We start from the raw sequence: 10,341 nt of genomic DNA on the forward strand, positions 1-10,341 counted from the left end.
GGTGGCTGCTCCCCGCTGCCCCCTTCCTGATGTGCTCCGGGAGGAGCAGGCTCCCTGTATTGACTGGGACATTTTGGAAACTTATTTGCAAGGACCCTGAAGCCAGGGCTGGTCGTTATAAAGAACATGCCCTGCACTGTGACTGCGCTAGTGTCTTCCTTGTCTCGAGAGACGCAGAGACGGAGACATTCCCACTGGGCTTTGCCACCAGCACGGAGCCCTGCTGGCACAGAAGCCCAGGTGCTGGGCTGCAGTTCAGCTCCACCAGGAACAGCTCAGGAGGAAGATGAAGCCTGTTAAGACTTCAAAAGGGGGGTGGAAACCCCACTTAATTGCTTTCAAGTCAGGACTGGCTCATAGCTGCCCCTCTACCAGGCTTCCAAAGCTTTAAATCACGTAGAAGGAAATTGTTTATCTTCCTCCCAGGGAGTTGCTGGTGCATTTGAACTGCTAGACAGCCACAGCTGTTAGAGTTGTAGCGTTCTCCGTATGGACTAGGCCACCAGAGCCTCGGAGACCTGGGGGGCGGGCGCTCCGGGAGTCAGAGTCAGCGTAATGGCTGTGGGTTTGGTTTTGGTGCCACCGTAGCATCAGAGGCCACCAGCGAGCTGGCAGCCGTCACGTAGGCACACAGGCCAGCCGTCCCCACTCTGCTCTGCCAGCTTCTGTGCCCCTTGCTGGGCCTTATCTGTGTGGAAGCTCCCAGGCCCTCCGGGTGCAGAGCGGATTAGGTAGTAGGAAGATCCCAGAGCCTACTGTCATCGAGTCAGCTCGGGCTCGGCCTCTCGAGAGCTGCTCTGATGGGTTTCCAAGGCTGTGAGTTTTCACAGAAGTAACCTGGCGTGGCCCTCTCCCTCACGGTGGCCAGCGGGCCAAATCTCCGACCTCCAGCTGTCAGCCAGGTGCTCACTACTGTGCCCAAGAGATGCAATCATCCGCCAGAGTAGTGACCCCCGCAGCCAGCTCTGGACATAGATCCGCAGGCTAACTGTGGCCTCTCTCCTGGCGTGAGGCGTGGAAGACCCGCTGGCAGGGCTGCTGTCCGATGACGAGGACGGAGTGGCCAAGAAGGCTCCCGTGGTAGAGAGGAAGACGGCTTCCAACAAGACTCTCAGCGCCACCAGAGACCAAGATGGGGACAGGAATGGAGGTGACGCATGTGGGGCAGGTCAGGTTGGCAATTTGATGCCCGCCACCTCCTCCAAAGTCAGGGTGTCAGGAAACACCTCCCCCTGAAATGCAGATGCCACAGTTGGAGACAGGGCGGCTGTGGACCTACACCCTGTGTTCTCTCTCTCATAGGCCCCTCTGTACCTCTGACTCCTGGAAGCACCCCCCTCCGAAGGAAAGAAGAGCTGACATTTGATGATGGGGACGATATCATGGCCAGCCTGGGCTTTGGAGACAACCCCACAGCAGACAAGGGGCAGATGGGAGACCAGTAAGGAGTGGACAAGGCGGTGGCCTGGCCAGGCGGCTGCTTCTGGCACAGGAACGCCAGGGGGGCGGGTGGACCTCAGCCCTCGGTCACACAGCTGCCTCACCCTGCAGGGGAGGGCCCCGCCCCGCGCGTGCCAAGCTCGATGAGCTGCTGGGTCGAGGCACCGCCGCCGCACTGCTGGCCCGCCCGGGCACCGGCGAGCACCGAGAGTTCAAGCTGGACAGGAAGTACCGGAGGCCGCAGGGTGAGGGCCTCGGGCACAGGGTGAAGGCAGGAGCCGGAGAGCTCCACAGGTCAAGAGCCGGCTCCAGCCGAGGCCTGTGGGTGACATGGGAGAAGCTGGCCCCGGGCCCACAGCTCCTAGTCAGAACTGGCTTGTGTCTCACCCACCCGTGTCGTTTACACGCTCCAGCATGGCTTCTGAGCACGCTGGCCTTTGGCAGCTGAGTCTCACACGGTGTCTGAGCCCCTCCTTCCTGAAGAGCAGGTCACTGTCCGACACAGCCAGCTGCCCGTCCCACTTTCCTTCAAGACTTAGGCAGTCGCTAAGGCTCTTGGTCACAGGCTTCTTCACTTACAGAGAGAGAAGACACCTGGGGTGAGGAAGACTTCACCTTTGGGGCCTATCAGCCTACAGTGGGCTCCTCAGAAGGCCGGCAGTCCCGCCGGCAGTCAGTCAGGTAAGCTGGGGGGTGCTGAGGGGACATGCTGCCCACCAGAAAGCAGATCTCTGCGGCCTGTCAGCACCACAGTGTGAGACCAGGCTGTGTGGGGGCTGAAGGCAGAGTGAACTCGCCCAGCCCATCAGCCCAGACAGGTGAGGAAACGGAGCACACTCTCATGTCTGCTCCTGGCCTGCCCGTGTCCAACCTGGTCTCTTGAGAAGGAAAATGAGGTGGGCCTGACCCCCTCTGAAGCCCCTGGAATCTGTAACTAGCTGGCTGTGATGTCACACCTGGACCCCTTGAGGCACATATAGTTGGTGGGGTGGGCGAGGCACTGGGGGCAGGTCAGCTGTGCAGCCATCATGGTGGTCTCCTCAGTGGCCTCCGCAGCTCGGCACAGAAAATTAAGTCAGTGCTTAGAATCTTCTCCTTTCGGAGTTTCTCCCCAGAAGACCTCGTCAGTGCTTCACTTAGATGGAGTTTTGAGCTTACAGGAAGTGTGAGCACAGTGGAGGGACCTCCCTCGTCTCCCCCTCTTGTGTGGGGACCCATGCGCACAGAGGCTTTTCTTCCCGGGTCCCACAGACCGTTCAGCCCAGGAGGCTATCACCCTGGCCAGGGAGGAAGGGTGGTGGAGGCCACGCGTGAGTGAGATCTGACCCAGCATCCTCGGGCCACGGAGCCTGGGGGAGGGGTTGGTCCCACTCTGCAGACACACATGGTCTTCAGTTAAGTGGTGGACCTCACGATGTCCACTGCTCTTTGAGGCTGGGCTGTATGTGCAGGTCCTCGGATGCGACAGTTCTTGGTGCGGGCCTCAGAGTCACCCCAGCCGTGAGAAGAGGTGAAAGGGGCCCACTGGAGTGGCCTTGCCTTAGACACTCTCCTCTCTGTCTTGAAGTAGGTTCTTAGCAGAAAGCAGCACAGACCCCAGAGGTGACCTGGGCTCCAGGCAGAGCACACCAGCTTCGTCCAGCCCCATCCACCCCAGAAAGGGAGCTGCCGACTGGCTGGGCCTCAAGGACGATGAGCTGGACCTGCTTCCACCCTCTCCTACCAGAGAGACCCAGAGAGGTGGCTCAGCCCTCTCTACCCTCTCAGTGCCCCCTCCCGCCCGTCAGCACTCTACCCCAGCTGGTCTGCCCACCTCTGGGGCAAAGCCACCCTCCAGGGGTGCCCCTTCCAAAGCCAGCCAGGCCTCCAAGCCAGGAGCATCTGAGGACACGGAAGAGGACTGGCTGAGCCACGCTTTGTCCCGGAAGAAGTCCCAGGGTCTGGTCAGAGAGGAGCAGGACCTGAACTGGACAGGCCCACCCAGCAGGTACAGACTTGGCTTCAGGAACCAGTGCAGGAAGCCCAGGTGGGCGCAGGGCCGGCCTCTGCCATGCCATCCATCAGCCTATGCCAGCTCTGTGCCTGTAGGGCCCTCTGGCTCCTCGCCTTCGCCCAGCGCACACATGAGGGCTCAGGGCGGCTGTGGCACACTCATGCCCTGACCGCTGCTGGGAGAGACTGAGGCCAGGGCCAAGAGGACCCTGAGGGCCAATCAGGGAAACTGCTGACCACAGGGTGGCTGGGCAGGGCCTTAACCCAAAGCTGAGTGGAGCTCATCGAGCCCAGTGAGGCTTCAAACTTAGCTGGTGCATGACATGTCCCTGTGGCTCCCTAGACTGTCTTCAGATTACTAGTGTCCAGTCCCTGCACTGTGTGGGCTGGGCCAGCAGGGAAGCACCCCTCTTCCAAGGAGCTCAACTGTGGGAGGAGACGCCCCATGAGGGGTGGGGGGGTTGGCGGCCAAGGGGACCTGGGAAAAGTGAGATGGCGAATGGCCAAGTGCCGTGTGTTTGGAGCTTGTCCTGGACCTTCTTGTCCAGCCCACTCTGGAGCTCTCTCCCTTCGCCATTAACACTGACTTCCTGCAGCCAGCCTGCTCCCAGCCCCCATTTACACTGACTTCCAACAGCCAGCCTGCCCCCAGCCCCCATTTACACTGACTTCCTGCAGCCAGCCTGCCCCCAGCCCACTAACACTGACTTCCTGCAGCTAGCCTGCCCCCAGCCCCCATTTACACTGACTTCCTGCAGCCAGCCTGCCCCCAGCCCCCATTTACACTGACTTCCTGCAGCCAGCCTGCCCCCAGCCCTGTTAACACTGACTTCCTGCAGCCAGCCTGCCCCCAGCGCCCACTGACACTGACTTCCTGCAGCCAGCCTGCCCCCAGCCCACTAACACTGACTTCCTGCAGCCAGCCTGCCCCCCAGCCCACTAACACTGAATTCCTGCAGCCAGCCTGCCCCCAGCGCCCACGGACCTGAGCGTGCAGCTCCTGGAGCAGCTGCAGGAGCAACAGCACTGGCAGTGCCGCCTGCCCAGCCTGGAGAGTCAGGGTGCGTCTAGTGATGGGGGCTGAGATTTGTCACGGTGGGGAGACCCACCTACCCAATCCTAGGAGTTGGGGTATATCTACAGTGGGGGCAGAGGCTTATAGGGAGCTGTATGGTGGAGGCCCAGTTAGTTGGTTTGGTGCAAGGCATCCATACTCACTTCAGTCCCAACCAGGAGTCCGTGGGTGGTACACAGGGTTGGATGCACAGCTGTAGCGGGAATGTGGCCTGTGGAGGCCGCCCTGGGGCACCTCGGAGGACAGGCGGGAGGACAGGTCAGCTTCCAAAAGGCCTCACTCACCTTGAACCCCCCACAAAGCTCGTGTGGGAGCACACATGGGGTCACCCTGAGTCAGACGCAACCCAGACGGCCGCTGGCATCAGGCCGCTGGCTGAGGGTCTTCTGAAGCTGGGCTCCTCACCCGGCGTGCGCACCCCCAGAACAAGCCTTTCTCTGCATGCACGTGCCTCCGCTGGGCCTGGTCTAGGCAGGCAGTTGCACCTGAAGTTTCCTGTGCCCCTGTGCCCACACTCCTGCCCTCCTTGTATTCTTACCTGCACTTCCCACTGTCACCTGCACATGGGTCCCCAGGTCCCCTGTGAAGCAGGCTCTCGTGGCGCCCCCTTCAGGCGATGCAGAAAGGGCCTCTGTCCCCGGAGAAGCCTCTGCTGCTGGTGAGTTTGCTGCTTTCCTTGGGACTTAACAGGGTCGGGGTCGGGACTTCATTGGAAGGTCAGTGAGGGGTCCAGGGTTCTGGGTTCACCTACCACTCACTTCTCTGCTGATTCTGATGATTTTCCAGAACTTACTATCTGTCTCCCGAGCTCCCAGCAGCCCCCCGGGGTTTTGGTGCCTAACCAGGTGAGGAGGTCACAGCCCTGGGCCAGTTCTCCATGCCATAGCCAGCCAGCCAGGAGGAATGTGTCCCCTTACGAGATAGCAGCCCCCGCTCCCTAGGTTTGGGCCATTTGCTGGAGCGGGCGCCCTAACTGAAAGGCCAGTGATTCATATCCTGCCGTTCAGGAGAAGGTGAGGCAGTCTGCCGCTGGAATTCACAGCCTCAGAATCCAGACCGAGGAGCCCCATGAGTCAGGGCCCACTAGATGGGAGGAGAGAAGGTGGGGCCCAGGTGGGGTCTCTGGGAGTGTCTCTGTCAGAACACAGGGCTGCTGTTTCCTGTTGGCTCATACAGAGCCCCCGTCCCTGCCATCTCCAGCCCACCTCCACCTGTCACCCAGGTACAGTCACCGCTGGCTCCTGGGCCAGGGAGGGGTGGCTCACTAAGTTTGTGTCCCCAGAACTGAGGGGCCCTCTGAGAGATGGCGGGCGGTGAGCAGCTCAGGAAACAGATTGCTGTCCTCCTGGGACTTTGAACCTGACAGCCAGGCCACAGCTGTGCTTCCATCAAGGAGACTTGGCTGTTGGCGAAGGATCCAGCACACCCGCTGCGGTTGAGTCAGTTCTCTCATTCCCGTCGACCTGCAAGGTGGACAAGGACTGCCCTATACAGACTACAAGGCTGTACGTTTTTATAGAACAGATTGCTTCATCTCCTCCCACAGAGCAGCTGGAGGGCTCGAAACACTGACCTTTCAGTTAGCAGATGTGTGCTTTAAAGCCCAGGCCACAAGGAGGGCAGAAGGACTGGTTTCCCGCACTGACCTGGCCGGGACCTTGGGGTTGTGCACACACGGCAGTGACCGTGGCCATAGGCTTCGTCCCCTGCCCCTAGCCCTCTAGGTCTGTCCTTTTCCCTGTCTGTAGCCACAGAGCAAGGACAGGGTTCAGGATTTCCTGGGAGCTGGGAACCCCCTCCTCACCTGACCTAGCACATCTGTCACACACGTAGTCCCTGCCCCCTGAGTCCCGGGCACCAAGCCAGCTGTTGGGCACCGAGTACCAGAGGCAGCTCCAGGCCGCACAGGCACAGCTTCAGGGCAGCACCGCTCAACTCCAGGCTGAGCTGCTGAGGAGTCAGGCCCGGCTGGCCGAGCTGGAGGCCCAGGTGAGGACGGGGTGGGGACGGGGAGGGTTGCTGGAAGCGGTGGAAGGCCTGGGCTGGGCTGGAGAAAGGACGCACCACGGCAGCACACAGCGTCGGACCAAGACTGAGGGACAGAACCACTGACGGATGGGACTGACGTCCGTCTGCCGTCTCGTAGGTGCGGAAGCTGGAGCTGGAGCGGACGCAGCACACGCTTCTGCTGGAGAGTCTGCAGCAGCGGCACCAGGCCGACCTGGAGCTCATCGAGAGCGCGCACAGGTCCCTGTCCCAGCGCTCAGACACGTCGCTGGCCGCTCCCTCTCCTCGGGCCCCCAGGGCAGCCCCACAGCTGGCTGTTCTGTTGACAGGAACCGAGTCAAGATGCTGGAGACGTCGTACCAGCAGCGGGAAGAGCGGCTCCGCAGGGAGAATGAAGAGCTGTCGGCCCGGTACCTGTCTCACTGCCAGGAAGCCGAGCTGGCCCGCGCCGAGCTCACCGCCCAGCATCAGCGGCGCTTGGCGGCTGCGGCGCAGGAGAAGGACCAGGAGATGGAACGGCTCCGGGAGCTGCAGCGGTGAGGCGTGCGGGCAGAGGGCACGGGGATGGGCTGCCCGGGCCCCGACCCCACCCTGCTGACAGGTGCCTGAGCCCGCGGGCCGAGTCCAGTGCCCGACAATCCCAGAGGGACAGCATTCACGCTGATGAGAATAAAGCAACAAAAGGTTCATCTGGCGTCAGTGTTCACGAGGCCGGAGCAGGCCTCTGACGTCATGTGCATTGGCAGACACTACAGGGGCATCAGCAGACCCCCTCCTGTCCTTCCCGAAGGCCATGCCCACCTTCCGCATGCTCTGTGAACCAGCCACAGCTGAGTCGCAGGGCATCTCCTTAGAGTAAACGCGCCATTAAAGCATCCAGTAACCGTGACACAGGGTCAGTGCCTGGAGGCCCCCAGAGAGCACTGACCACTGGAGAGCGCCACTCTGCACCCCTGTGCCAGGCCTGGCTCCGGGTGCTCGCACCTCCTCATCCCCTCCTCACCCTCGGCCCCTCCTCGTTCTCAGCGCGTCCATCCTGGAGATGCGCAAAGACCACCAGGAGCAGCTGCAGCGGGTGAAGCTGCTGAAGGACCAAGAGATCGACGCTGTCACCAGTGCCACCTCCCACACACGGTACGTGGCTGGCCAGGCCCTGCCCGTAAGGGACAGTGCTGGACGCCCGGGCCCGGGTGACCCGCTCCTCCTCCAGGTCCCTGAACGGCGTCATCGAGCAGATGGAGAAGTTCTCGAGCAGCCTCAACGAGCTGTCCTCCCGCGTGGAGGCCTCGCACCTCAGCACCTCCCAGGAGCGGGAGCTGGGGGTCCGGCTGCGGGATGAGCAGCTCCGAGGTAGCTGGTGGCGGGGTATTCCGGGCATCCTGGGTCCTCCTGGCTGGGAGGGAGGTGGGTGACCAGAGAGCTGTGTGACCCCAGCACTGCAGGAGAGGCTGGCCCGGCAGCAGCGGGACATGGAGGAGGAGCGGGCTCGGCTTCAGGAGGTCCTGGCCAAGATGGAGATGCGCTTGGGCGAGCAGAGCCGACTCCTGGAGCAGGTGTGTGGGCAGCACCAGGGCCCCCCTCCCCCGACCAGTCGGTGGCCAACTCCTCCAGCAGGTGTGTGGGCAGCACCAGGGCCCCACTCCCCCGACCAGTCAGTGGTCGACTCCTCGAGCAGGTGCGTGGGCAGCACCAGGGCCCCCCTCCCCCGACCAGTCGGTGGCCAACTCCTCGAGCAGGTGTGTGGGCAGCACCAGGGCCCCACTCCCCCGACCAGTCAGTGGTCGACTCCTGGAGCAGGTGTGTGGGCAGCACCAGGGCCCCCCTCCCCACATGCTGCCCTCCCCTGACCAGCGTGGGTCAGCACCAGGCCCCCCCCCCCCCGACCAGTCAGTGGTCGACTCCTGGAGCAGGTGTGTGGGCAGCACCAGGGCCCCACTCCCCTGACCCGTCAGTGGTCCAGGACAGGGAGGGGCTGGACTTCTCGGGCTCTCTCCCATCCTGCAGTATCATCACCTCTCATTGGTCGACTCCTGAAGCAGTCGATCCCACTGAGCACCATTCTAGACCCCTGGCTTAGCAGATGTGTTTTGAACTCACTATACATTTCTCATCTCTTAAGAGTAAGCTTTAGTCTTAAAAACAATAGCTTCTTATTATTTCACCTTAAAGTTCATTAGAAGAAAACACAAGTGCATGAAACAGGAGAAGAGAATGAAAGCCCCCGAGCCCAGCGGCACCCACCTGTGACTCAGTCATTCGTGAAGTTGCTCTTAGCTGCTTGGTTGAGGGAGGCCAAGTGCCGGAGCCAGAGCTGCTGTGAATGTAGCGGTTTCACCTTTCTGCATCTCCCAGCAGCGCTCAGGCCTTGAACCTTGGTGGGAGGGTCAGCCGGTCCTTATCCCAGCCAAATCCCAAGGACAGACCCTGCTGCCCCTCTCAGGCACCCCTCACTGTTACCTCTTCAGAAGGAGCATTTGTGCCATGTCACAGGAGATGGGTGGGTTCGCGGCCCGTCACAGGTCAGGAAGCACACTCTGCTCTGAGCTCGATGTGCCCACAGGAGCGCTGGCGTGTGAGTGCTGAGCAGTCCAAAGCCGAGTCCACGCAGCGCTCGCTGGAGGAGCAGAGGAAGGTCATGGTCCAGCAGACGGCCATGGAGAGGGAGGAGCTGGAACGGGCCAAGGTGAGTCAGTCCACTGGGCAGGCACAGCCCCTGCCATCCGTATCCCTGCCACGTGGCCCCACACCCCGCCTCTCACCGCGCCCGCAGAGCGCCCTGCTGGAGGAGCAGAAGTCCGTGATGCACAAGTGTGCCGAGGAACGCCGGCGCCTGGCCGCGGAGTGGGCCGAGTTCTACGCACAACAGAAGCTGAGTAAGGAGCGAGCTGAGCGAGAGGTGGAGCGGGCGCTGCAGGTGGACACCCACCGGGAGGGCGCCCTCGTCAGCCTGGCCAAGGTAGGGCCCAAGGTGGGGGCGGTGCCCCACGGGGACCCTCCCTGTCCAGATGCGGCAGTGATAAGCGTAGGGATGACGCTGTGGTCACGGAGTAACGGCCTGAACCTCCTTCATCATCCCAAGTGCTGAGCACATGTTTTATCTCCATCCTTGCAACTTGGACATCTTAGAAATGAGGGCTGAGGGAGCTCTGGTGGCCTAGTGGCAAGCAGCTGCACTGCAATCCCAGAGGTGCATGGTTCAAATCCACCAGAGGCTCTGCAGGAGAAGGCGGGGCAATCTCCTCCTGTCCTACTCAGGTCTCATTTGATGGTACACACACACATAAAAAACTAATAAAATTTTTTAAAAAAAGAAATGAGGGCTGAGATTCACGGTCCCTTGGCATCTTAAGTGGCCCCTGGCCCCCCCTCCCTTCCTGTAAACCCCCAGCCCAGTGTCTGGGTGGAGGGAGCTGTGGAGATATGGAGACCAAGCTGAGTGGCTCTGAGGATCCAGGTCAGGGATTGGAGACCCAGCCAGGCTGTCTGTCCCCAGGAGCAGGCAGAGCTCAAGATCCGGGCCAGTGAGCTCCGGGTCAAGGAGGACCAGCTGGCGGCCGAGCGGGAGGCACTGGAGCGGGAGCGGCAAGAGCTGCGGCTGGAAAAGGAGCGGGTCAACGCGGCTGCATTGCGTGTCCAGCTTCGTGCTGAGGAGGTGGAGGGCATGAGCAAGGTGTGCCTGGCCGGGTGCAGCAGGGGTGCCGGAGCCCAGCTGCCCGGAGGTGGGGGTCACGGACAAGGTGCATGCTGGGCCGGGTGCAGCAGGGGTGCCGGAGCCCAGCTGCCCAGAGTTGGGGGGCATGAACAAGGTGCATGCTGGGCCGGGTGCA

General features: G+C 61.7%; 1 protein-coding gene across 1 annotated transcript in view; it reads left to right on the forward strand.

Annotated features, from left to right (window-relative positions):
- The window catches only part of FBF1 (Fas (TNFRSF6) binding factor 1), a 19,758-nt gene that overhangs the window by 7,379 nt on the left and 2,038 nt on the right, over nt 1-10,341 (forward strand). Inside the window, exons 8-23 of the mRNA XM_006886366.1 lie at nt 1,013-1,150; nt 1,303-1,441; nt 1,552-1,685; nt 2,022-2,121; nt 3,008-3,427; nt 4,396-4,493; nt 5,294-5,352; nt 6,341-6,496; nt 6,654-6,754; nt 6,844-7,050; nt 7,541-7,648; nt 7,725-7,864; nt 7,949-8,067; nt 9,075-9,197; nt 9,285-9,470; nt 10,008-10,184. Of these exons, the coding sequence (XP_006886428.1) occupies nt 1,013-1,150; nt 1,303-1,441; nt 1,552-1,685; nt 2,022-2,121; nt 3,008-3,427; nt 4,396-4,493; nt 5,294-5,352; nt 6,341-6,496; nt 6,654-6,754; nt 6,844-7,050; nt 7,541-7,648; nt 7,725-7,864; nt 7,949-8,067; nt 9,075-9,197; nt 9,285-9,470; nt 10,008-10,184 (2,405 nt within the window). The remainder of the gene's footprint in view (nt 1-1,012; nt 1,151-1,302; nt 1,442-1,551; nt 1,686-2,021; nt 2,122-3,007; nt 3,428-4,395; nt 4,494-5,293; nt 5,353-6,340; nt 6,497-6,653; nt 6,755-6,843; nt 7,051-7,540; nt 7,649-7,724; nt 7,865-7,948; nt 8,068-9,074; nt 9,198-9,284; nt 9,471-10,007; nt 10,185-10,341) is intronic.

The sequence above is a fragment of the Elephantulus edwardii genome, unplaced genomic scaffold (assembly GCF_000299155.1).
Source record: "Elephantulus edwardii isolate Elephantulus edwardi_28Jun2011 unplaced genomic scaffold, EleEdw1.0 scaffold00048, whole genome shotgun sequence".
In the NCBI taxonomy this organism is placed as follows: Eukaryota; Metazoa; Chordata; class Mammalia; order Macroscelidea; family Macroscelididae; genus Elephantulus; species Elephantulus edwardii.